The following is a 27,932-nucleotide window of genomic DNA, read 5'->3' as shown; positions in this document are numbered from 1 at the left end:
TCAAAAGGGTAAGAAGGCTGCCCAGCCAGTATGGCAATCCTCACTGCTGAGTTCCACAGCAGTGTAGTCAGAGAAAAGTTAATTTCTACAACTGGATGCCAATTTGAAAAATCTAAGATGCTGTTATTTCCCACAATACTGCAAGGTTGACTCAAAGGAGGAACAGTTCTTTGAGAAAAGGACAAACCATGAACAAACCACGAGTCCAGAGTTGGACACCTGGTTGTCTGTCCTTCCCAGTGGACTTTGTAACTTTGGACATGTCACAGCCTCAGCCTCCATACAAGAAAAGCTGGTCCCTACTTGTTTGGCCCCCAACTTATAACCCTTAGGAAGAAAATTGAGAAAACATTCTACAAGGCACTGTAAGCTCTCAAAACCATGCTATTCACACATGACCTATTTTTTCTACAGACTCAGTCCATCAGAAAGCCACCTGAAGATGGGAAGACATTATGCTACCTGATAATCTCTAAAACAACTTTGGACTAATCAAGTCCATCATTAATGAAACTGGTTTATAGAATACAAAAAATGTAAAGTCATTAGGACTGAGTTTTGATTCAAAATCTACAAAAGTACCTAAAAAAGTAATTATTTTCCCTAAAGAATGTAAGCTCAGTAAAATCATGCAATTTAAAAAGTATCAGAGTACAGAAAAGTCAAAGAAAGCAGATACACAGTTCGTTCCTCGCTGTCATGGAGTTCCGAAGAACACTGCTGCACACAGACACAAACGACATCATCTGCAGGGCTTCACATCTGTATCCCTGGCCTCGTGAGGGGGGTCAGCTCATGAAAACAGATTCCCATCCAGAAAGGTTGCAACTGTGTACCAAGCCAGGTCAAGGTAAAGGCAGGTCAAGGTAAAGGGTCCTACAATCACCCAAGCCCTTAACACCCTCCAGGTGACATGCTACTAAACCCAGCAGCTCCTGTCCACCGCACCTCCTGCTTATGCTCTCCGTTCTGCGAAGACTAGACGGCCAGTGTGCCCACAGCAAAGTGTACACTCCGAGTGTGCTGCTGCCGCCGGCCAGTTTGTACCCCAAACATCCTCATGCTTTACGTCACAACTTCTTAAGCAAAAATACAGAGGCTAGGTGCAGACGGTAAGTCTTCTGAAAAGGTTTTTCAAGGAAAAAAAAACTTATCAAGGATATAATCTGATCTCGGAATTAAATTTTCCCTCTAAAAACGCAACCCCAACATATCATGATATAATCGACCAGGGCAACCCAGCACAAAGGCAGTGTTCGATGTCTCATCAAATTTCTGGACATATCTCCCAACTGGATCTACTTGGGAAGGCATGTGGTTAATAAAGAATGTCACCAAATGACAAGAACATACCTAGAGACTTAGTGGAGCACAAGCGATCACCTGCTCAGCATGAGCTGCTTAGGGCTGTGAAATCCCCAAACAGTATAAACAGCCTTAATTTGGTCAATAAATGTGGAGATCATCAGCAATGTTTATTTACTTCATCTTCTCCCCCACAATCATTTAACAATACAATCATGACACAGAACTTTATAAAGACAGACTTGAGGGTCATTTGATATGGTTCACTAAAATTTCAAAGTAGGAAAGAACGAACTGGAACAAAGGTTCTCCCAACGTTGCGAATACTAGTGATAGAAGAGCAGGTACAGAGAGATATCCTTCCTTTCCATTGGCAATCAGAACCCATAGGCTCGCGCTAACAAAATGAAGCTGGCAATTAACTAACTTGTCATGAAACAAGTACCTCACTAGCACATTAGTTAGACTTTCAGTACATACCTGATTATACAATGTCTACAAATTCAGGTTGTGTTTTTAATGGTAGTAGGGATTACAGAGACAGAAAACAACTCTGAAATGAGCACATCTTCTACTTCAGGTTAAGAAGCTCTACCAGGACCTGGCAGTGCAGACAGTACACTCTTTCGTGTTATCTTAGCATATATCTGTTCTGCGTGTTCTATGAGAATAATTGGTCTTACTTTGGTATGAACAATTTTAAACCACATTTGTACAATTCAGTCTATTAAACAAGTTTTGCTTCTTTTAGGTTGAAATTTTACTTTCACCCATCTCTGGGAAAATAAAGTCTTGCAAATAGATGATGTTCTGCTAAGTAAAATTTGGCTAAGACCTACAGCGTAAACAATGCCTGAGAAATGCAACAGTTACGTGAGTTTTCTTTTCAAAGACCAGTATTTTCTTAAGTTAGTGTCTCATAACATCCTTAAAAGTTCATAAGGAGAAATAAACAAACATGAAAATTCCAAGTGAACACACAGCAAAAAGTCCAATATTTAGTATTAATTTAACTTGCGGAGGCTCTTCCAACATTTGTAAACAAACGGCCTCCTCCTCCATCAGGTCTCTGAGACTCCTCTTGCTGAGGCTCTTACTTTTAAAGCCACAGAACCAATCTATTAACTTCCAGCACCGGCCTCCATCCTCTGTTTCTTTCTTCCTCTCTTTCTCACCCATGAGCGCTGCTTGCCCGTTGGAATAAGCATCTACTGGTGTTTCTGCCTCTGAATGACCTAAGGAAGCCGCTGGGTTGCCCTCCTCTCTGCAGGTCACCAGGAGATTAACATCTTCAGGCTGAAGGCCCTTGATGCTCTCCTCAGACTTCCCATTGGGGATGATACGGTTGATGGCCTCACTATTCTCATTGCATCTCAGAATACTCTTCTCTTGCATTTTGTACGGCTCATCTTTTGGGGTGCAGCTCTCCTCCACCACCAGGATCTTCTTAGACCAAAAGGTGGTGGTACGAATCTGTTCCTTTGCGGGAGGTGGCGTAAGAAGGCTAACAATTACTGTAATGAGTCCTGTGACCCAAAACAATGCTGTGGCCACATACATGTAATGAATGTCTTTGATGAAGCCCGGCCTGTTATCAGGCTGGTCACATTCTGGGGCCCGGTAGGCAAAGGCGAGTATCAAACGGACTGCTCCGAGGACAAAGCCGGCCACTCCACCATAGAAAGCCCCTTGTTCATTGCAGCGCTTCCAGAAAATTGCCAGAAGAAACAGGGCCGCAACTGGGGGCGTCAGGTAATCTGCTACCTCCTGGATATAAAGGTACATCTGGCCTCCTTGCATCTCCACAATGATGGGCACCCACGCAATGCTGACCACCACCATGAAGGCCACAAATATCCTCCCCACAATCATCAGCTCCCGGGAGCTGGCGCTCTTGCGGAGCAGTTTGTACACATCGAGGGTGAATATGGTGCTGGCACTGTTAAAGATGGAGTCCAAGTCGCTCATCAGAGCCGCAATCATCACCGCCATCATCAGGCCCCGGAGGCCCACGGGTACCAGTTTCATCACCAGGCGTGGGTAAGCAATGTTCGAGCACCCGGCTCTGCTTCCACACACCTGCATGCAGTGCTCTGGGTTGATGCAAGCTATATCATCAGCAAACAGTATCCTGGAAATCATTCCTGGGACAACAATGATAAACATCGGCAGAAGCTTCAAGAAGCCAGCCATCAGAGTGGAGCCTTTGGCGTGTGCAATGTTTTTAGCTGCTAGTACCCTCTGCACGATGACTTGGTCAGCGCACCAGTACCACACCGAGGCTGGGGTCTGCCCGAGAAGGAATCCAGGCCAAGGCACGTCTTCATCTGTCGGATTCCGCAACATTTTCAGTGCATCTTTCTTAGGGTGGACATTACAAGAATTTGTGCTGGAAAGGTTGTATGTCAACAAGATCGAAGTGACATTGGGCGAGGCCAACATGTACCTTCTCTTAACTTCCTCAAACCCGCCAACCTCCATCATGCTAATTACCATAAGTGTGAGTGCCCCGACGATCATGAGCAGAGCCTGTAGAGTATCTGTGTAGATCACTGCAACAAGGCCTCCGGTGACAGTCAGGAGAGCAGTCATGCTAATGAGCAGGATGACAGACACATACAGGTTCCAACCCAAAGACTCTTGGATAAAAAGGGCACCTGAATACAGATCCACTGAGAGCTTGGTGAAGATATAGAGAATCAGAGACAAGGCTGCAAAATAGACCTGAATCCTATGGCCACCAAATCGCTTGGACAAGTATTCAGGCATGGTGTATACCCCTGACCGGATGTAAATCGGGATGAAAACCCAGCCCAGAAGTTGCAGAAGCAGCAAGGCATTGAATTCCCAGGCACCTACTGCAAATCCGCTTGCAGCGCCCGATCCTGCCAGCCCAATGAAGTGCTCACTCCCAATGTTGCTCACAAACAGAGAGGCACCAACTGCCACCCAGGTCATAGAGCGCCCAGCCAGGAAGTATCCACTCACGGTGCTTCTATTAGATTTCCACATGGCAAAAAAACCAATGCACAGGACCAGGATAAAATACAGGGCCACTATGGCAATGTCTGCTGTCTCCAGTACAGCCCTCATTTTGGTCACTTTGTGAATAAAGGTGTCCAATAACAGAAGTGTCCGACTTTTTATTTACTCATTAGTAACCCAGCCAAGTCTGTAAACCACACGTGAACTGGACTACACAGAGCAACAGAGCAGGTCAAAGTCTTTGTCCTTTGGTTTGCTGTCTTGATGGTGGTGGTTGTGATAAACTTTGAAGGAGACAGTTTAAATTTTCCTCCGCTTCTTAATGGGGATTGAGAACTTAGCTCGTACTCTCATTCCACTCTCCACAAGACCATCAGCATTTACTCAGGTGCTGGAGGAGAAACTCTGAGTTGCAGCTAAGTCTAGTGAAGCCTACTGTACCAACCCTGCAAGGCAGCAAAGACAAAAGACAAAGATTGGGTTAGAGGGTCTCTCACCGCTCGACGAGGAATCGTTCAGTCTGGCACACGGCGCAACAAGACATTCTTTATAAAAAGAAAAAACTTTTAAAATATACTTCATTTCCACAGGAAGGAACAGTCTATACTATCACAGCTGATACTTAAAATCAGTGGAAATACTTAAGATTTTGAACTAAGAGCAAACATGCATTGACTGCGTAATTCAACGGCCCGACTTCTCTGGCCACTAGGACTGTTGTCACAGCAGTGCCCTTTGTCTCTGGTAGTCTCAGACTGGAACAGGTACCAAGAGCTTAAAGCACCTTGAAAAGGGGGAAAAACACTAATTATTCACAGAGTACCAACGTGAATCTTCAACTACTATGACCCCAAGAGGAATTATAGGTGGCTCTTCCTCGGTGTTACCATTGGCCCACAATCAGAAAACCAAGGACTGTTCCGTCTGTGCAAACCTAGTGCTATAGAATTTCCCTACGTTCCTACTACAAATGTACAGCTGTGCTAATTATACAGAAACCGAGAATTTGTCAGATGACTCCTGCCCTAAAGGGAAAAAAGATATTTCTCTCTCTCACACACACACACACACACACACACACACACACACACAGTAGGAACATACAACTCATAAACGACCCTAAAATTTCATTCTTCTGATAGCTAGAAGACATTGAATGATTAAAAAAAAAAAGTTCAAAGAGGTCATTTTCTTCCCTTCCTTTTCATCAGACAATTATTTTCAAGAGAATCTCTGAGCAGATAAAAGTGCTGGCGCAAGTTTGATTTCATGGAATATTTTCCTTTCAATGCTTTCCTGTTGGAAGGTACAGAAAGCAAAAGGGGAGGGAGAAGGAGAACCTTTTCTGGAAGACTGACAAATAATTTCATTTTTATTATGTCTTCCAAATCTCAACGAAACAGACATTTGTCAACCATTAGATAATAAATCATCCAGTCAGTGAATCAGATATTTTTCAGTCTGGATTAAGAAAATCACTCTGCCTGGCCAGTGTGGCTCGCTGGTTGAGTGTCAACCCTGCACCAAGAGGTCACTAGTTTGATTCCTGGTCAGGGCACATGCCCGGGTTGTGGGCCCCAATCCCCAGTGGGGGGCATGCAGGAGGAGGCCAATCGATATTCTCTCTCATAGATGTTTCTATATCTCTCTTTCTCCCTTCCTCTCTAAAATCAATAAAGAAAACAAGAAAGAAAATCACTCTGCAAAACACATTTAAATTTCCTTAAAATCAAGTTTATGAATCTGATGGTTTTTCTCCTGGAAAAGAGACATATTCTGAATCTTCAAAGTTAATTATCACAGTAGCTGACAGATCAACATGAAAAACCTTGTTATTCAAACTACACCTTCCACGTGAGAAGGCAACCATATGTTTTTCTATGCTTGACACAGCACATGCTTTTTAATGAATCTAGGCATTTTTTCTTTAAAAATCACTAGCAAACTTAAGTCCTATTAATGATATTATTGCTCCTTCTTTTCAAAACTGTTCAACATAGACCACAGTACTAAAAACTAGAAGAAGAAAAACACCTTTCACTGCTAGGAAAGAGAGGAGAACACTGCCAAGGTCGGATACCCTGCCAACTTAGGTTAATGGGTCTAGTGCATAAAGCTGCCTAGATGGAAATGTCTTAATCCCATCTTTGTGCCTTTTTTAAGCATACACCACAATAATTATACAAAGAAAAATAATAAAAATCCTTCCTTCTAAAAGCAGTGTCAATAATGACTGGCATAAATAATACAGCCATTAACAAAAGCCTAGAACACAGTAAAGGTTGGGATTTTGTATCACTTCATACTTGCCGAAATCCTGAAGGTGATCAGATTTCTGTGTCTGCTTCCCCCCTCCCCCCAAAACTTTCTGGTTTTAAAAAAAAATACTTGGACATTTTTTAGGAAAAAAAGAAAAAACACCTAATTTTTAATAGCAACTAATTAGGTCCAATACACATGAATTATTTATTTAAAAGGGTACCTTGAACGTTTCGACATAAGGGTCAGGTCCCTAAATTAGAACGAAAACTGTTGCTGGCAGCTACAAAACCTGCCTTCCATGGCGCTCTCCTGGGCACCCAACATCCAAGCTGTGCCCCTGGTCCCTTGTTTAACTTACAGGTCAGCCTCCCTAGCTGGTCACAGAGCCCTTTCAGGGGTCACCCTTAGCAATGGCAGCAGGAGACCTGTGTTTTCCAGGAGGGACACGCCAGAGTGTCTGGCTGGCGGGGTGGGTGGGTGGGTGTGCTGCAGCAGCCGCGCAGTGTCGGTCCGAACGCAAAGCAGCACTTCCTCCTGTCACGGGGGCACTGCGGACATCCCTACCACTGGTCTCCATGGCCAAGCTCCTTAGCCATCAGATGCCGGTGCACGCTGCTCCCTGGCAGATGCTCAGACTGACGGGCTCCCGTGCTGGGTCTCACCTCCAGCTTCTCTGGAACGGTGACCCAGCGAGAAGGTGGTCTGCCTGCCTACAAGAGGAGCAGGGAGAGGCGCAACACCCCTAAAGGCTGACTCAGCTCTGCCTACGGTTCCTCAAGCCCCTCCAAAGCCATTGCCGACAGTCCCCGTCTGGATACCATACCGGTCTGTGGGCAGCTTTAAGATTTTTCCAATTTAAACAAAAACATCCAGAGACCAGCACCCGGTGAAGACTGGAAAAGGAAAAAACAAAACCAAAAATTGGTCAATTTAGTTCGTAGAAAAATATAGAATACTGTAATACTTCACATTGAACTTCAGATCTTTAGGAGGTAAATTATGCGTTCCCTATAAATGACTCCAAATAAAATATACAATGTAAGTTTCACATGTTTTTCTCTTCCTTTGAAAGCAGCAAACATTTCCATAAGGAAATAGCTGTCCCTAGGTATGGGGTGAGGGTGGTTCCAGAACCCCACGGACACCCGAACCCAGTGTGGAAGTCCCTCAGACGCGCGGGTAATTCACACATAACCTACACGTACACACACTCCGCAGCAGGGAAAGCCCACTTGTTCCTTCACTCCTGGGGACTCGGCTTAGTGCTCAGGGCTTGGCAAACTCAAGTTTTGCTTTTGGAACTTTCTGGGATTTTTTTCCTCCCCAAAATACTTTCGATCTCCATTTGGTTGAACCTGCGAATGCATCACCTATGGATACGTGGGCGACTGTACAATGGGCACTAGACAGAGGTCCTTCATTTGTAGGAAGAATATACATGGAAAATTGTTTTCTTCAGTTAAAAGTGAAGCTTTGTTGTTGGGATTTGTTTTTTGTGGGTTTTTTAAAAATTTCTAGGACTAAGCTAGTTCACAGTTCAAGTACATCTCGAGTGAGAGACATGGGACGCAGGCATAGTACTGAGTGTGTGGGTTGATTCCTTGGTAGTACCTTTTTAAGAAAACAACTATTTCTATAATGACAGTAATTTTTGTAGAATTTATGAAGAAATGGTCCCCTAGTGGCAATGGACAGAACAGCCTCAGCCAAATCTTGAATACAGGGGTGTTTTGAATCAAACAGCAGACCCCACACCCCCCACAAAGGCTTTCTTCCGAGAAATGTTTTACTGATAATTTTCCACAAAATTAGAACACCGCCCTGGCCGGTTTGGCTCAGCGGTTAGAGCGTCCGCCTGCGGTCCGGAGAGAGCCAGGTTCGGTTCCCGCTAAGGGCATGTACCTCGGTTGCAGTTTGTCCCCGGCCCCAGTTGGTCGTGCGGGTGGCAGCCACTCGATGTGTCCCTTTCACATCGATGTTTCCCTCTGTCTCTCCCTCTCTTCCTCTTTCTCCCTCTCTGTCTGTACAAAAAAAATGGAAAAATGTCCTCGGATGAGGACTAAAAAAAAAAATTAGAACACCATTTTGGTATTCTTTCAGGTACCTGGATGAATTAAGTTACAATTGTAGAATGAATTCAAATAGAGAAATGCATATATCTGCTATGTGTAAAACAGCTAGAAAGAGGAAAACAGGTAAAACCAAATTTAAATCAGCCATTAAACTCCTTCAGGTAATATAATCAAATTACAATTAGTAATGACCAAATCCAACATCTTTCTTCTGATATCTAGGTCAACCATTTGATTTATCTTCCAAACTAGGGTACTATCCTGGGACAATCTCTAAAATCCAGGACACATGGCCACTCTCTACACTGGAAGCCACCTGTCTAACCCAAACAGAGAGCAAGAAAAATCTAACGCTACCAGGGCTCCGAGTCGTAGCAAGTTCACTGAGGCACATGCTAACAAAGGCTAGAATACAGTGACCCTAAAAGTGACAGCAGCAGCATTTTTAGTTTCGGAGGTGATTTAGGAACAGGCCCAGCCCAGCCGAGTCTCACTCATCTTCTGACCCAGTGAGAACCCCGCTTCACCAGCCAGTGATCTAAGGGCTGTGCACCTCTGAGAACCCTCACGGGCAGGCAGCACAAAGAAAGCAGACGAGCCCGAAGGGCTGGGGTCCGAGCTCTGCACTTCCTTACTGCAGGGCCTTAGGACAAGGACAATTTATGAGCCTCAACTGTCTCACTTGCAAAAACAAAACAAAACAAAAAACAACCGCCTAGCTCCTGAGGGTTTATAAGAAATAATTAACATGTAGAAAATATACAGTATCTCCCAGTACAACAGGCAAGGTGCTCAATTAATGCCACTTTACCTTCAACTTGTAAAAACCAGAAGTGACGACATCAGCTTCTTTCAAACTGCGCTGTGAACTACATGCCAGCATACTAGGGTCCTCACCACAGAGAGAAAGAACTAGATAAAACCATGTGTTAAATATATAGTTCTCTCACAAATATGTTGAAAAGGCTCATCAACTATTAGCTCCTATTTACATCAATTTATTCAAGTAAAATACCAAAAAAATTAAACTGATGTAAATTCTACTTAGACTTTTTATGTTTCACTTTTGTAATCTTGACTCAAGGTCCAGTAAAGCCAATTCCACCAGTGGGACAGATTAATGGTGCCTGGTACAGAGTATGTACACACTCATACAGGTCTTCCTCGACCTCTGCTTCCTTAAAAAATTAGGGCATGGACACGTGGTTTATCAGTGACACTAAAGTAAAACAAGTGTCTTTCATGTAACTGATACGGATTCCAGCCCATTTTACATCCCAATGGAGCTGAGGACAACAGTACACAAAACTGTATGACGTAACAGTCCCTAAAACATGGAAAGAGTCTGCCCTTACATCTCTTTGACAAGCATTTCTAATATACCTACCCCTCAGCTATTCAAGTTTTCCAAGAGCCTAAGAAATCTAAGAATGCCTTCTGGAACTCAAATGACAGTCAGACAGTATTCTGAGCCTTTCTCATCCCCATGTACGACCACACCCCAAGTAAACCATTTCTTCAAATAAAATTACTTCACCTAGAAAAGTTCAAAAACCACCAGATTCACCGTTTCATACACATATACACACTCTCCAAGATATACTCATTTTAACCCACTTCTATCAATTGCAAGTTTGGCTTCCCGTGTTTAGCTTGTTGGTTTTTTTAAAGAAGTCTCAGGGAAAGACCAGATGGACGTGGGGCCGACTCGGAAGCTACTTTTATGTGGATGATGCTGGATCACAATGTGGAGCAAACTCCAGCACCTATTTTTTTAGATGTACTCTCAGAGCAGCAGCACACTGACACCGTATCACACAATCCCAACAACTAAACATCTACCTTAACTCTTAGTGGTAAGGATTCAAGAGGCTCAGCACTATCCACGTGTCAAAGACCGGTTTTCAAAGCTGTTCTAAGTAATGGACATGAAAAGCAAAAGCCTAACATGTACTGGCCCAGCCCTGGCACCTTGCAGGTAACTGCCCTATAGCACTGTGTGCAGCACTTTACCCTACCACAGTTATTATGATCATCTTACAGATGCAAAAGCTGAACCAAGGTGGCCGTGTAACCTGCACCAGGACGCAGGATCTGTGTTTAGGACAGCACCAGCACCCACATCTGTCCGAACAGCTTCTGCCCTCAATCACCACAAAATAAATGAAAAGTCACTGGTAACAAAAGAGACTACAAGCAGCACACAGGACAAAATTCAACTCAAGTGTTTATGTATGATCATATGTAAATGGATATACATATGGAGAAAAACAGAGAGATTCGAAACAAGAAGGCCCAGGTCCAGACTTCTTAGGTAAGTAAACACAGAGCAGAAAACCTTGACGAGTCGGCTGTAAGACCAGGGCTTGTCCAGGTTCTCACTATCCCACTCCAAGGCTTTGGCCTTCGTTCTCTTTCGTAGTGAAAAATGAAGTCTCCAAGCCTCGTTCACCCCTGACCTTGGCACCGCGGCCACGTGCACCAGTCCAAGCTCGCGTCCCTTCACTGCCACTCCCACACCCTGAGACATCAAGTTCAAGAGCTGGCGGTGTGACCCAGACGAGAGTTCTCCTCGTGCAATTTACGGACCACTGTTCTTCCTCGGCAAGTGTGTGTGACCAAATATCCTTGTTTGGGAGCAAAACTAATTTGGCCCGTACCCCTTAAACCTGTTCTACCCTCAGTCCTCTTCACCCAGAGAATGGGAACTCCGTCCTCATGTTGCTCAGGCCAAAGTTTCCATCATCCTTGAACAGCTTGCTCACCTTCTCACCCCACATACAATCTACCTCAAAAATACACCCATATCTCAAATGCTAGCGCCCTGGTCCAAATCCCTGTCCCAGTTCATCCAGTTACTAGCCACCTCAGCCTCCTAACCTGTCCCCAAGGCTTTGACCCTTGGTCCACCACAGGGCACTAACTCACATGGCAAGGTGTCACCCCTTAATTCCCAGTGCACACCGTACCAAACACGCCTACAGGTCTTGACATTGGCTGTTTCCTATACAAGGTACACTTCCAGATTTTCACAAGATTGCTCCTCTCATTGACATCTTTGCTCAAAAGTAACCACCTCAATGCCTCCTTCCCCTGCTTTATTCATTCCATGGCACTCAGCCTGTGACACAACACAAAGCTCACTTGTGCTCCATCTCCACGAGGGCAGACGCCCGTCTGCGCTGCTCGCTGACGCGGTCTGTGACGGGAGTGCTGTCTCGCACACTGCCAGTGCTCAATGCTTGCTAAACAAATGCATCAGATATTAACGACTAAGGAGCTAATCGATAGTGTTCAACTTCCATTATGCTACCAAGTCATCAGCAGTGGGCTTCTTTTGAAAACAGTAAGCGATGGCAGATTAACAGACCAAGGAGTAGAGCACTTCCTCCCTCACCAAAGTGATCAGCAATCTCAAACATCTCTAACCAAGGGTGTGTGAGATGACAGCGGGGCATATCCACCTCGGCAAGAATGCCCCCTGCTCAGACACAGATCTCCGCAGCCATGCCACAGTGACCATCTATAGCTGGAGGTGCCATCGCAGGCCCGCTACCCACTGTACGGCTGGCCCACTTCCCTCCCCGTGCTCCCTCCCTTCAGGTGCTGCCAGTGCGACGGTCAACACCCTGCAGTGTGCGGCGCAGGCGCCGACCTTCCTCCCACAGTGCTTTCTGCGTTGTGGTCATTTCCGCCGTCGAAAAGACAGGTCGGTGTGGACGAGCAGCACCTCCTTCCCACTCATCCTAGGCAAGTCCAAGCGTTCTGCTGTCCACTTAGGAAGACCCTCTTCCTTCTCCACCTTCTCCACTACATTTGAAGAGTTAAATGTTCCCATAAGACAGAAAAACTTACTTTAATAGCTATTATTTACCAACATTGGTGCCAGACACCATTTTTACACTACATGTATCACATCATCTAATCCTCACAAAAACCCCAGGAGGTAGGCATGGTAATTATGCCCAATTTACAGATGATAAAATTGAGTCCGTGGTGTGGCTCTGTGGTTGAGCACTGACCCATGCACCAAGAGGTTGCTGGTTCGACTCCTGGTCAGGGCACATGCCCAGGTTGTGGGCCCGATCCCCAGAATGGGGCATGTAAGAGGGAGCCAGTCGATGTTCTCTCTCATCCATGTTTCTGTCTCTTTCTCCCTTTCCCTTCCTCTCTCTCTCTCAAATCCATAAAGAAAAAAAATATTGCGGACATATTACAGGATTACTGAGGGGATCCAGAAGCATCCTCTGTGAGGCAGAGATAAGGAATAACCTTCGCGACACTCTCCAGGAAGATGCACTTTACAGAGCAGAAATCAACTCTGATCAATACAGAAGGAACAACGCACTTAGAAAAGCCCCCTTTGCACCCCCTAACAAACAGACAAATCTCGGCAGCGATTGCAACAGATGCGAGAACCTCACGAGGCGGGTGGGGACGTCGGAAGGGGTGGCTGACGGCACCTGTGCCCTGAAGCACCCACCTCGTCCCCCAAAGGCAGACACGTGCCTCCCGACAGGACGCCACACCCAGGACCCACATACTCTTTCCAAATAGCCGGACTCGAATCACATTTTTCTATCTACTAGTTCACAGAAAATACCCAGAAGAACAATAAAACACCAGGAAATTAACCAAATTCAGAAAGAGAGGAAAAGAGGGGGGGGCTATTCCAGGCATGCGCAGTTTAAGGCAAGGATAGGTTCTGAGACATGTATCGATGAGCAACGTGTGGTTGTGCAATTACCACAGAGGCACTTACACACACCTAGATGGCACAGCCTACTACACACCTAGGCTGTACAGTGTACCACTGTTGTGTATACACTCTGTCACTGACATTACCTGGCACGTGACTGTACAGAGTAAAACACTTAAGAAGCCAACAGTCTGGACCTTGTTTGGGTTCACTTTCAAGCAAACCCACTGGAGAAACAATTGAGACAATTCAGAGAATGTGAACACGAACTGGATGTTAAGGATTGCATAAAGGCACCATGGTTGTCTTTTTAAAAGGCCTGATCTTTTAGACATATTACTATTTACAGGTGAAATTTTACCTGGGTATTTTCTGTGAACTAGTAGATAGAATATGAATGAAATTTTACATCTGCATTTGATTTAAAGTAATCCAGCAATAACTGATTCAGAATCATCAACAGATGTTAAAACCAGTGGAAGAATGTTGCAGAAAAGAATATTCCGTCTCAAGTTTGTCACTCCATAAATCACTAATTACAAATGGAAAAAGGTACATTTACAATGGAGCAATATGATGGGTATCATCTGAATCAAACAACTGCCTAAAATCAACAGGGGGACAAAGTGACGTGTCTCATAATACGATACACTGACATCCCTGTGCAATATTCCTGCTGACAGTGTGCGACCCTGAGCAAGCAGACAAATCCACACGGAGAGACTGCACACCAATGGGTGTAGGACCCTTCAAAGTACCCCGTCATTAAAGACACAGGCGTGAGAACTGTTCCAGACCAAGGAGGCTGAACACCAGATGCATGACCCTTCACGGAATGCTGGATTTAAAGACAAGGTGGCCTTGTTGCCATGGCTCAGCAGATTGAGCATTGTCCCTTGAACTGAGAGGTCCCCATTCAATTCCTAGTCAGGGCACAAGCCTGGATTGTGGGCTCGATCCCCAGTGGGGGGGTGTGCATGAGGGAGCTGATTAATGTTTCTCTCTCACATTGATGTTTCTCTCCCCCTTCCTCAAAAAAAAAAAAAAAAATCAATGAACATTTTAAAATAATAAAAAATAAACTACAGGAGTATTACTGGACTACCTATAAATGTGAACATAAACTGAACATTTTATAATAGTATTGAATCAATGTCAAATTCCAGTGCACTGGTTGTTTTGGTTAGGAAAAGGCTTTTATTCCTAAGAAAGGCATGTCAAGATGCCTACAACTTTCAAATGGTGTAGATTTTAAAAAGGGCAGCCCTGGCCAGTTTCACTCAGCAGTTAGAGCGTTGGCCCACAGACCAATGAGTCACAGGTTCGATTCTGGTCAAGGGCACATACCTCAGTCGCGATTTGCCCCCGGCCCTGATTGGGGCCGTGCGGGGAGGCAGTCACTTTAACAACAAAAGGTTAAAAAGGGCAAATATGGATAATTCTAACTACTCGTGATCCAGGCAGATCGCTTACAGGTATCATGGAACCATTCTTGCAACTCTTCTAAAGGTTTACGTTTTTAAATAGAGTTAAAAATATATAAAATAATCCAGCAAAAAATGGGGGGGGGGGGGTGTGAAGATTGGTAAACGTTGATTGTTGAAACTCGGTGACACGAGATTCACCATCTTCTTTTATGTATGCCAGGCCTGCACCTTCATTCTTACACAAAATGGGGAAACCTCAAGGTGTCCCTCAAGGCAACACCTTCCACATAAATGACTAGAGAAAAGAACCCTGTGAAACCCACACCAAGAACGATGCACACCGTGGGTTCTCCGTGGAGGCCTCCAGGGGACGCACGGCCCCCTGCAGAACTGCAGCTCCCACCCCAACCTCAGCACTTGTTCCTGCTCCCGCCCCCACCGAAGGACTCGGCTGCGCCCTCGCTCCACCTGCAGCCCCCGCCCTCCTGAGCACTCCAATGAAACTGGCCACTGCGTCCTGCCGTTTCTCTTCACAGCCCTGCTAGTTTGTCTCCCTTCCCGGAATGCACCTCCCCCAGCTGGAACTTTGTTTCCCCTACATTCCCGCGCACGCGAGCGTGGGCACCCAGGGAGCGCTCCAAGTCAACGGACTAGCTCCTTCCGATACAGGACTTCACTGGCTGCCGGCCTGCGTCCTGCTCGGCACTTCCTGAGCCCTGTGCAACCCCGTGCACCTTTCCGCTTATTCTCTCGCGTGGAGAATGGAGATCTCTGTCTAGCCCTCCAGATGGCAGACCACACAGCCCCTGCTCACACCAGCCATGAAGAATCAGGGCTCTAGACCATAAGGCTGATAGAGGGAGAACATCCAACCAGGTCAGCTCTGTAGTCCACCTTCACATCTTCTGTTCTCATCCTACTTGGTTCCAGTTTCATGTTCCTAGAAAAAATATTCCTAGAACAGACACGAGAGTTTGGACTTTTCCATGTGACTGAGGCCAGAAAATGCAAATATAAGTCTTCCCGATAGACCAGATTCTAATTCTCCAAAGAGGCCAAGTTATAAATAAAAGATCCTGAATTGGCATCTTTCCTCAGGCATATACTTTTGGTTGAAAAACTTAAAAACATTCTAATTTTCCTAAGACTTGGGGAATATAATTTTCAAGAAGTAAACAACAACACATTAACAGGATAACTTTATCAGTATTTGGGAGAACTGACAGAAAATATGGTCTGCACTGAACCTAAGAAGTAGATATAAAACTGGGGCATGGCATTATATATTACAAAATGCAGCCAGGTTTTTTCTTGTATTTCAAACACAGGACAAGGAGACTGGTACAAAAATACAGGGAAATAGGACCAGAATAGCTTCATTGCATGTCAAAGGTAGGAGATCTTGAAATTACAGTTTCCAATTATTCCATCCTAATTAGATAAAATATTTAATAAAGAAAATGGTTTTAGGAGAATTTTTTTTTTTTAATCCTCACCCGAGGACATTTTTGCATTCATCTCCAGATAGAGCAGGAGGGAGAAAGAGAGAGAAACATCGACGTGAGAGACACATCGAGTGGTCGCCACCCACACAACCCCAACTGGGCTGGGGACAAACTACAACCGAGGCACGTGCCCTTACCGGGAACCGAACCCGGGCCTCTTTGGTCCCTGGACCAACGCTCTAACCACTGAGCAAAACCAGCCAGGGCAGGAGAAATTTTTCTTCTTCACATTAATCTCCTTAAATTGAGTGTGAAAAACCCCTGGTAGTCGACAGGCGAGACTGAGAGCACCGTCACTCCGCCAGACTGAGACCATCCCGTGGGAACTTGGTGTCCAAGTCATCAAGGAGCATACTTCAGACAGTGCTTTCTCATAGAAATGTTAACAAAACAGGAGATAAATAGTGTATGGGTAAAAGAACAACGATCAAACAGCCTACTACCCGGTCATATGCTTACCTACCGGGTTCAAGCAACTTTTAAAAAGGCACAAATACTCCTTTCCTTAAACGTCTGCCTGGCAAAGACCATACTCCAAATTTAGCTTTTCATTTAACAGAAACCCACCTGTAAATCTGAATCTAAACCACTACTGAATGATGTTTTCTATTCACAATGTGCACAAAGGGCACCAGAACACCAACTCAACACAGGGCAGAGGTCTGGCTCTCCACCTTTCTAAGACCGCACATGGGTCCCCACACAAGCCTCCCAGCACCTGAAATCCAAGCCCAGCTAGTGATCGGTATGGGGATTTCTCACACTGGACCATTACACATCCATAGCAATCTGGCTGCTACAGGTGTACTTACAGGGAGTCTTCATCTGACAAAATTAAAGCATTTAACAGCCAGGGTAGAGGGTTAAGAAAATGCTTTAAAAACTTAACTCCAGCCCTGGCAGGTCTGGCTCAGTAGTTAGAGCATCAGCCTACTGACCAAAGGGTCTTGGGTTCGATTCCTAGTCAAGGGCACGTACCTGCGTGGCAGGTTCAACACCCGATCCCAGCCGGGTCATGCGGGAGGCAACCAATCCTTGTCTCTCCCCCCACCCCCACCCCGTTCTCCTCTATCTAAAAATCAATGGGAAAATATCCTTGGGTGAGGATTAACAGGGGGGTGGGGCTTAACTCCAAACAAAGACAAAACCAAGAATTCATTCTGGGGTAGAAGCAGGCAAATGCCAGTTTATGAGCACTGAGGGTTCAGGTCAAGATTTTGTTTTGTTAGATCCACGATTTCTCTTGCAATTTCATTTTTAAGCTCTCATTCTCCAACCTCTCCTGGAGCACTCCCGAAGTCGGCAAGGACTCCCTTAACCAGGGAGCTGTAACCCCAGTAAAATGGCTGGGAGACTAGGGAACAGAACAAATCAGTTGTACCTGGACTTGAAAGGGAGGATGAACAAACTGGACCTGAGTTTTTATTTGCGATCTGCTGTTACGTATCTGGAGTGAGTGAGAAGGTGAGAAGAAAACAAAATAAGAAAATCAGTCAAGGCTTCTATTCTATAAAAACACGAAGCCTGGTCAGAAACAAAAATATGTTGCCGTCTGCTTGTTCTACACCCCGTCTAGAAGAGCAGCCGACTTTTTCCATGGCAGTACTTGTCCAAGACCATGGGTCATACACTCTACTATGAACTTCATAGACACAATCCAAGCAAACAAAGCCATCTTTGCCCAGAAGTAGCATTTCAACCTCCTAAGAAGTTAGGACAATGACCCTGGCAGCCCGACAGTTTACACTAAGTCATACTTCCAGAGGTCAGAGACAATTTAGGGTGCCTTTAAAGAATGCCCAAAACCAATTATCTAAATCAGAAATTACAAGATGGTAGCTATATCTAAATAACAAATGCATTTTATTTGATCCATGGTACTTAAATACCTTTGAATTGGTTGCCAACATCTTAAAAATCAGATTCCTTGTAAAATCTGGAGACCTGGTTAGGAACAGGATAGAAAAGGGGGAGCTGGCAAAACCAGGCCCACACTCCCCATGGCAGTAACAGACTGAAGTAGCAAGCACCTGCAACAGCACACAAGCACATGTGCATACACACACACACACACACACACACACACACACACCCATATGCCCCAGCCACAGACCCACCCAACACTTTCCACCTTGAATTAAAACACTACAAACTATGACAAAGTAATCTAAAGCTGATGACAACCATTCATACTTACCCAGTTTAAAACACAATAGTTAAAAAGAATATAACACAATTTATTCCTGAGGCAACTTTGTTAAACAGCTTTTATTATCTCACGAATACATTTACACTTCACCTTGCCATCTTCCAAAGAGAATGAAATGATTTAAAAGTTAAAAGCATTGCTATTCTTCTTGGTCCCTCTTGCTTCTTCATCTATTATACACTCACATACACACTTCGCCTGGTGCCCAAATACCCTATATGCCAATTCCAATATCCCATTACCTAGCTTCATAGTAAAATAATCAGGTGCAAAAAAAAGACACAAATTAAGTCTGAAATAAAGTTGGGTTTAAAAGAATGACAATGAATTACTTAGCAAAAAATGCATATTCTCTTATAAAAGGTCTTATTTTGGACTTGTTGAATCACAGGTACTCCTGGTTTATAAGACAATTACTAAAAAAATCAATTAAGCATGTTAATGAAATACATACATTACAGCAACATGTGTTATCAAGTAAAATACTGCTTAATTCTTTTATAAAAATAAAATCTGTACCAACAGGAATGAAACAGATCTCTTAACATCACCAATTACAAGAAAAAATGTAGTTTACACTGCTGCATCAAAAATGAAAAGTAAATATTAACTGAAATACCACTTAGGAGCAGAAGTCAACCCAGCTCTAGCATCTGCTCCACCTGTTGATTCCACGGAAAAGCAGTGGCCCTTATAACGCTAGCATTGGATAACTAACTGGCAACCACTCGCTCACTGAGTAAGTTAGAATACCACTTTGCTCCCAACCTGCCTCTGATCACCTTAGCACGAGGCCCATCTAAATAGACTCCCTCTCTTCTTCACTCTTCCCCACCTTCTCACCCGAAACACACGTTTCAGGCTAAGTACTGATTGTATAAGGCCAGGCAGGGCAGGCGAGCTGGACACAAAGCCCAGCTACAAACAGTACAGGTCTTCAGGATTCCAGCCAATGCCTGGCAAAGGCCAGGGGCTGTTGAAAAGTGACATCCATCTGTGAGTGACAAAGCGGTCAGTCTAAGTTGGTCGAGTTCATGGGATTCCGCATACATTCTACCTCACAGACGGAAAAGCTTGCCCTTGCTTAATCAGCATGCCAGTCATTATGTAGAATGGCTCGTGTTCACTAGTTCAATTATGTATTGAGGAAGTACTATATTCTGGGTTTGACTCAGTCTCAGATTCTGATAACTTACATAAAAGACATTTATCTTCAGGATTTTCTTCATCAATAAAGTATAAATGAAAAACTAAGCAATAAAGTTCAATAACCTGCCTGAAATCACAAACTATAATGACATCCTGAACACCTACTACATCCAACAGCATGTTACCAGCAGGTCACAACCCCTAGGAGGTGGATACCAGGGTCCAAAAGCAGGCTGTGACCCACCTCTCAAGCGCTTTTCAGGGTCCCATGCCCGTTCTGTCTGTTCCAACAGAACACAGCCAGCATCTTCGTTTGGGACCTGTGTTCTCCTACTGACTTAGGATAACAGAAATCAGAGCATGCCTGAAGCAGAAGCATTCATTTCCAAGACAATCATATCCAAAGGTGATAGACAGGGGGAAAGGGATTAAAGCTCAAGTGGAAAATCAAAAAATCACACATACGTACCTTAAAACTTTTACTTAAGTTTAAAACATAAATGCACATTCATTTGCTGATCTTAACATGGGGCAAAGCAGTTGGCGAGTGGGAGCGATGACGTGGAGTTCCCTGCAGTGACGTTCCTTCTGCGGGACCTACACCACATCTTTAAATGTGTCATCTACAGTTTCCGTTCTGTTCCATTCCAGTGGGGAGCTTCAAGAAATACTTATAAAGCAGTCTCCATACAGGGTCTGCTGTACTATTTTTATTCTTCCTCTCCAACTTTTACTTATTTCAGCCACATCTAAATTCTATAGCCATTATTTTAGTGACTCACCTTTATCAAATCTTTCCAAAGAATCCAACTTGGTATTTGGGGATGGGGGCTGAAAAAGTGTGCACTCATTTTAACAGTTGACATATTTAAATTATTCTTGTAAAAACAAGGCTACCTGCCATGAAATAGTGTTTTGTTTTCTTTTTTTTATCCTCACCCGAGGACATTTTTCCATTTTTTTATTCAGACAGAGCAGGAAGGAGAGAGAGGAAGAGAGAGAGAAACACCGACGTGAAAGGGACACATCGAGTGGCCGCCACCCACACGACCCAACCGGGGCCGGGGACAAACTGCAGCCAAGGTACATGCCCTTAGCGGGAACCGAACCCAGGTCTCTGTGGACCGCAAGCTGATGCTCTAACCACTGAGCTAAATCGGCCAGGGCCATGAATAGTGTTAAAAGCAGCACACTTCTGGCAAGCACACAAGCTCACCCAGTGCAAGCCAAGTGCTGACTTGAAAACAACTTACTAGGGTAAGAGGTCAGCATGCCATCTATCCAAGAACCAGCTGAGAGATGACAGGAGTCCCTGTAGGGCAGCTATGTGAGCACTGACCTCATGAGCAGGGCAAGGCAGAGGACAGAATGAAACAGACTTGACCCTCAATAACTTGTAATCTAGCAAAGGAGGTAAGAAACATTCACCAATTAACTATAATACAAAGTAAGAGGCAATTCATATGTAATACAGAAAAACACCTTGCAAGTCCCAAGGGAAGACTATAGTATGTTCTCCAACAGTGCAGGTCTTTCTTCAACAGTTGTTTAAAATGACCCTGAGCAAGTGTTCGTGGAGATGCTGGGGTAAGGTGGAAAAGGCGGGCATTCCGAAAAAAGCAGTGTGATGCAAGCACTCAAGAAAATGAGAGAGAATGGTATGTACGGGATCGGCAGCAGCTTTGTTTACTTGGTATAGAGAATAAAAAATTTAGAGAGGAAGTTAAAAAAAAAAAAAAGGCTGGCGTGCTATCAGAGACAGCCTTGGATATCAGACTCGACCTGAATGTCTCTTTTTTAAAAAGAAAGCCATGCTGTAACTTAGCATTAGTGATGCAACTGATTAACATGTAAAGGCAAAGAAATCAGAAAGGCATCACTACACAATGCTTTGTATTATTTTCTTGTTAAAAAGGCATTTCAGTCCTGGCCAGTTCGGCTCAGTGGTTAGAGTGTTGGCCCAAGGACCCAAGAGTCAAGGGATCAACTCCAGTCAAGGGCACAAGCCTCGGTTGCAGTTCAGCCCCTGGTCCAGGTCCTTCGGGACAGGCAATCAGTCAATGTGTCTCTCTTGCATCAATGTTTCTCTCTCCCCCTCCCACCCTATCTGAACAAAAACAGAAAAATATCTTCGGGTGAGGATTAAAAAAAAAAATGCATTTTAATTTAATTCTTTTAAAGTATCTCAAGAACATATCTCTTTGCACACCAACATGCATATTTACAGTAATTAATTCTGAGCAGCGTGTTAGAGAGACCAGCTAAGAAAGTGCAATAATCCAGCAAGAAACAGAGGAGTGGTCATTTAGGACAGAGAAGAGACTACATGAACTGAGACTCAGGAACACAGAGGCTAGAATTTGTTCAGCTCCAGGTGACAGAAGACAGAGAACCAATGAACAGAAATAAGACACATTTTGCGGTAGACGATTCACTGAATTTGAACCAGAGTCTCCAGTGCCAAGAGGACATCCAGGAGGCTATAACCAGCACAGGTCAAGTACAAAACACCAGAATTCTTAGCTTGTTACCAAAAAAGGCAAGTCGTCCATATGAAGGTCAAAGGCATAGTACACACAGAGGAGAGAAAGAAATCAAAGCAGAAATGTCAGAAAACAGCACCATAGAAGCTAAGAGAAATGCTGAACCTGGGAAACTGTGCCTGTACACTCTGAATCGGGGTCAGCAAATATCTGTGAAAGACCAGAGTAAATAAAATCAACAGGGTGATGTTCCAGTACACCTGTAGTTATGACTCTGACATCTGAATTTCATATAATTTTCATGTCATAAAATATTCTTTTGATCTCCCCCAAGTATTAGAGAATGTAAAACCCTTTCTCAGCTCAGACCAGGCAGATGCGGGCAGCGGTCAGAGCTGGCCGTGCGCGTGGTTTGCCAGCTCATCCTCTCGATCAGAGCAAGAGGCTGAGAGACCTGGAGTGACTGTGCCTTTCCAGGTGTCTCAGGGTGCTTTTCCTTTAGGTAACTAACAACTTACCAGATGTCATTAAATTTGAATGATTTTCTTAACTTTTGACTAGTTCCTGCCCTGGCCAGGTGGCTCAGATGGTTGGAGTGTCGTTCCATACACCAAAAGGTTGCAGGTTCGATTCCCAGTCAGGGCACATGTCAGGGTTGCGAGCTCGATCCCCTGTAGGGGGCGTGCAGGAGGCAGCCGATGTTTCTCTCTCCCCCTTCCTCTCTCTCTAAAAAAATCAATAAAAGCATATTTAAAAAATAGATCCAGGTGCAGGCCCCTCGGGGCAGCTGGCAGAGATGAGGCGGAAGTAGGGCAGGGCCCACAAACCCAGGTGCTGGGAACTGTCCACATCAAGATTTCTTCCTGCCTCTTCCCTTGAAAAGAAGAAATGAAACGAAAGAGCTTCTCAAGTAGGTGAGAAGGCAATAGCAGTCTGCATGTAAATTCTGGATTTTAAAAACCTACAAACATCAGTATTGAATGAGTCATGAATAACAATTAAGAAATAATTTCAGCGCAGAATGCCAACTTCTGACAGGCATTCTGCATAAATACAAACCCCGTCTGATGAGGAAGGACTCCTCACCCCCAAGCCACTCCTTGCACCTTAGGTAGCTCAGGGGCAGGAACAGGACTCCTTCTTCAATCACTTGCTGCGGCAATAAGCTGTAACCCAAGAAAACTTTAATACCAACTGAAAGTGTAACACTGTCCACAAAGCTCAAGTCTCTCGTTGCTGCACAAGTGTTTTAAGCTGTCCGGTCTCCAGCAGACAAACACAAAGGGTGACTGTGGGTACAAGCTAAGCTGTTCGAGGAGGCCCAGGAGAAGGGAAAACGACTAACTCAGCCATATGACAGCTAGAACAAAGATGTTTCCATCTGAACTTTTGTCTGCCCCCACCTGAGCACAGAAATGTCACCACTTCTTAGTTACCAAATGTTGCCAAACAAGACAAGGTACAATGAGCGAGGGTCATGCCGTGCCGTCCTGTCCTGTCCTGTCCCGTCCCTGAGTTTGTTAGCACCCTATGCTTCCAAAAGCTGTCTAAAATGCAAACATTTGTAGTCATTACTTTCAGAAGATCCTAACTTGGAACAAATACAAGACTTTTGCCAGCTTTTCTAATGGAAGAGTCTTGAGTGAAGAGAAGTAGAAGTGACTTCCCCACCCAATCAGAGAACATATTGCTTTGCACATTTGGGGAAGTGGAGTATCACCACACTTCGATTTCTAAACTTGTAAAACCCAGGTGGCAAATTAGACTCAGATTATATCATAAAACTCTTCGCCTACGAATAACTACTCCAATGAGTTATCTTAAAATTTAAAATATAATCTGCTTTTCAATAAAACTAAAAATAAATGAGGGGTATTAAACATAACTTGTGAAACATTTTAAAGAAAAAGAACTTAAGATTTCCAAAGTCGGTATCTGCTCTTTTATTCTGAGAAAAAATACGTACTAGGGGATACATAAAGGCTATTTTACTGTACACACATGCATTCATTTAGCAATTAAGCTAGTTATTACTTAAACCATTAACCTTTAATTCTTCATGTAAAAATTCTGAGTAGCTTAAGAGGATGTCAGGAAAAAGTACTTTCCCAATTCTAAATATGCCAACTTTGGGCAAATACAAGACGTGATAACTGAAGTGTTCTTAAACTAAGTAACCAAAGAATATAAATGCCCGACATAGATCTTTCTCACCTCGCAATTCCTCTTTCTGAGCCCACCTCAAGCATAAAACTGTCTCCAGTTCACATAGCTTTTCCCAGGTTCTCTACACAGTAGGTTGCTTCATCATTCATGTATTGGCAATTCAGTCTTTTACCCAACTGAAATTAAATACCAACCTTTAAAATCTGATTTCAAAGTGAAATCAAAGGACAGCCGTTTCCTCAGACCTCAAGAGGATGGACCTCAGAAATCAGTGTCAGACCTTACGCACCAAGTGCACGACACTCATCTACCTGAAGGGCCCCGCTGCAGGGGGTTCGGGGTGGAGAGCGAGCCGGCCACCTCACAGGCCATTCGTTCTCTTCTCAGTCGTCAGAAAAGGTCTTCCAGCTGCTGGGCTGGGACTCCCCGAAACCTGCAGCCTGCGCTTTCCTCTGCAGCTGCTGCCTTCCACACCTGTGCTTCCAGAAGCACAAAAACCCTTGAGGCTGTCTGACATAGATACAATACTTCCAAAATCTTTTTTTGTTTTTTCTGGAGACTCCTCTATAAATATGGTCTAAGACTGGTCTAAACAATCATTTTCTCAAATGGATTTAGTCATCTTTAAAGGCCTGTTTCCCAACATCCATTACTTTACTGAGTCCAATTTCAGAATTTAACCCCAAGTTTACTTACTTTTCACACAAGATTAAAAGTTGAGGGGAAGCAGAAATGACAGTTTTATATCTCCACATTAAAATAAAATTTAAGCTAGCTGGCCCTGGAAGATCACTTCTCCAGGGAGGAATTGGTCTCGCCCCTCCTCAACGCACACAGGTGGGCAGGAGGCAACAGCAGCAGAGACTAAGGAAAGAGCGTTGGCACATGGGTGACTAATGCACCATTGTAGTGTTCAGTAAGGGCTCACTCTCTGTACTGCACCCTGAAATCTTTCAATGGGGACTCCCACACTGACTTTGCTACAATGCCGAGTCTTCAATTCAAGAGATGTGGTGCGAGCCTCAACCTGCATTTTAAATTTAAAAACTCTTGTACGTATGCTCCACTTTAAGGAATCTAGGTACAGGTCAAAGGAAATAAAACAGGGGAGAAAGGAGTACTAGACTCCAAAAGAGACTAGGAATGCTCTTCAGGCTTACAGAGTACCCCAAAAAGAAACAGAAAAACACCTCTGGGAATCTAAGAAAAGGCTGGAAAAATTCCAGTCTCTCAACTTCCATTTCTGCTCTAAGAGTTGTCTAACACAGCATACTGCCTCAATTCCAAGACACCTAAATGATGTGGGGAAGAGTGGTGGGAAATGAGCCACCTCCTCAAAGTACACTGTAAGAAGTATGTATTTAGAATTGAAAAATATGAAAAATATGCAACTTCGAATGGAGGAGCTACAATAGGCTTCCCGCAGCAGGACCAGCTGCTGAAGATGGCATCTCCACCTTCCCAGGCCTCCCAAGGTGTACAAGCTCTCAGTGGCATTCTGTATTAAATAAACATGGCGTTAACTTTTTCCATTCCTTTTCCCCCCAAGTATTGATCCTATTTTAGAATTCTATTTTCCTAAACTGAACGCAAGCAAAATTGTTCAAAAACAGTAAGTCTTCGTGTTTGTTAAACATTTACCTACTTAAAAATAAGTCATGTGAACAAAAAATAGTAAGTTTTTTGTTGTTGTTTAATCTTACTTTATTTAGGTCAAGGAACTCTTCAACACAAGTTCACCATTGTTACAATGTCCTATCAGTAGTGGGGGGGGACCTCCTCCTCCAGGGAGGTTCATTATGATTATGCATTGTTTTTCACCTCCTACCCTCCTGTGAGGATTTCACGGAAGGTACTAAACTACTATTTTAACCAAACTATACTATGTGGCTTAATCTAAATACAGTTAAAAACCTACTAGCCACACACAGGAGCATACAAAAACAAACTGCATACAAAAAAAAAAAAAAAAAAAACCATCACCACCACATATTAACCTGGTGAAGGAAATGCATTTAATGCACTTAACAGCTATGCTAAAGGAAGTTTGAAGTTCTCATCTCAAAGGTTTATGGAACAAATATGCCTATACCCTGACTCTTGAGTGATCACCCATTTCCTCCCTAAAACAATGTAAAACAAAAGAAATTTCAGTAACTGTATTTCCCAGGTTCCATGGTATCTCCTAAAAAGCACAAGCAAAATACGGGAGGGCTTAAACAATTCCCAAGTATTTCAAATGTTTCCTTTTCAATAAGTGCTTTGCTTTTCACTGTTCCTCTTCTCTTCGGGCAGTGTATCTTTGTGCAGGAGGAGGAGAGCCAGGAAATGGGGACTACTCCAGAGGCTCAACACCACCATCTTCTTCTCTCCCAAACTCTCGGATATCGAGCTTGGGGACATAATGGCCCACCTGGTTAGACGCACCAGATTGGACCAAGAGGCACTGGTGTCCTTCCCTACTTCACAGTGTGCCAAGAATGTAGCCATCTCCTAACGCTCTGCTTGTTGCTTTTGCTACAGAACCTGGACCAGGATCCAGGCTTAAGTTCAAACGAACTGCGTTAACAGTTACTCCTCAAAATTGACCCAAAGCATGATTCAAACACAGAAGGTGCCCAGTTATCTCTAGCGCTGGAGGAAGCTAGGCTTCAAAAGTTCAGACGTAGTAATTGTTTTAGTATACCTGTAAAAAAAAAAAAAAAAAAAAAAAAAAAAAAAAAGGCAGCACACACCACACACCACACTCTACGTTACCGAATTCAAGGAAGAACGGGATTTCAGCGCCGGCTTGAGGATACCTGACCCAGCAGCGAGGACGAACAGCCGCCTCCAGGCCGCGGGCCCCGTCCTCGGCCACACTGTTACCTGTGTGCTCGGGCTGCAGGTGCGCTTACCATCCCTCCAAACCTGAGGTCCCCCACCGCTAGGTCAATCAAGAGCAGGGGAGAAAAGTTTCTTCCGGAAGGCGCAAAGGAGGAGGTCACCACTTGGATGAATGAACCTGGGCTAAGGACACCGGGAGCAGGGTTGTGGCTGAAGTCAGAACAAGCAGTGAAGACGTTTCGCCGTGAGAGCGGTGAGCGGCCGTGGTCCACACAACTGCACCACACGCTTCGGAGGAGGTTTTATCGAGCGCGGACGGTTCCGGGCGGCTGGCAGGCGCTAGAGGCGGCGGGCGCGGCGGCGGGCGGCGGGCGGCGGCGCCGGACACAAGGCAGCTTCGCGACGACGGGAGCGGGGCCGGGAGCTCGCGCGTGTCCTCCCGCGGACCTTCCACTTGAGCCCGCGGCCCGCCCTGCCCCTGCCCCTGCCCCTGCCCCTGCCCCCCGCCCGCCGGCCGGCCGCGTGCGAGGCACACCCTCCCGCCGCCGCGCTCCCGCGCGGGCACACCCCCACCTCCCGCGCGCACGCGGCCTCGCGGAGCCGGCCGGCCCACGCACGCCCCCCAGTGCGGACGCCCGCGCCCGCCCCCGCCGCCCCCCGCCCCCGCCCGCGGCCCCCTCCCGGCCCTGCGGGAAGGGCGAGGGGCGGCGGCCTAGCGGCCGTGGGGCGCCCGCGCGGGAAGGCGGGTTCCCAGGGCAAGGTCACTCACCCGCTGCATGGCTTTCAGGATCAAAGCCAGCTCGTAGCGGGGCATGCCCGACCGCAGGGCGCGCGGCTGCGGACC

The 27,932-nt window shown here is 45.0% G+C and overlaps 2 protein-coding genes across 4 annotated transcripts in view; both read right to left on the bottom strand.

Annotated features, from left to right (window-relative positions):
• MRPS6 (mitochondrial ribosomal protein S6) overlaps positions 1-27,932 on the bottom strand; it is a 66,860-nt gene extending 38,928 nt beyond the window's left edge. Inside the window, exon 1 of the mRNA XM_036243830.1 lies at positions 27,858-27,932. Coding sequence (XP_036099723.1) covers positions 27,858-27,902 — 45 coding nt within the window. The 5' untranslated portion in view covers positions 27,903-27,932. The remainder of the gene's footprint in view (positions 1-27,857) is intronic.
• SLC5A3 (solute carrier family 5 member 3) lies at positions 6-27,911 on the bottom strand. 3 transcript variants are annotated; one of them, XM_036243827.1, is made up of 3 exons: positions 27,858-27,875; positions 7,376-7,445; positions 6-4,736 (listed from the first exon to the last, which is right to left on the bottom strand). In XM_036243827.1, the coding sequence occupies exon 3, from the start codon at positions 4,396-4,398 to the stop codon at positions 2,242-2,244; it is 2,157 nt and encodes a 718-aa protein (XP_036099720.1). In that variant the 5' UTR covers positions 4,399-4,736; positions 7,376-7,445; positions 27,858-27,875; the 3' UTR covers positions 6-2,241. The 3 variants fall into 3 exon arrangements, with proteins under 3 accessions (XP_036099720.1, XP_036099721.1, XP_036099722.1); XM_036243828.1 differs by lacking the exon at positions 7,376-7,445 and having other exon boundaries at positions 27,858-27,911; XM_036243829.1 differs by lacking the exons at positions 7,376-7,445; positions 27,858-27,875 and adding an exon at positions 7,215-7,232.

The sequence above is a fragment of the Molossus molossus genome, unplaced genomic scaffold (genome assembly GCF_014108415.1).
Source record: "Molossus molossus isolate mMolMol1 unplaced genomic scaffold, mMolMol1.p scaffold_m16_p_5, whole genome shotgun sequence".
Classification (NCBI taxonomy): domain Eukaryota; kingdom Metazoa; phylum Chordata; class Mammalia; order Chiroptera; family Molossidae; genus Molossus; species Molossus molossus.
This window is presented reverse-complemented; position numbering and strand designations above follow the sequence as displayed.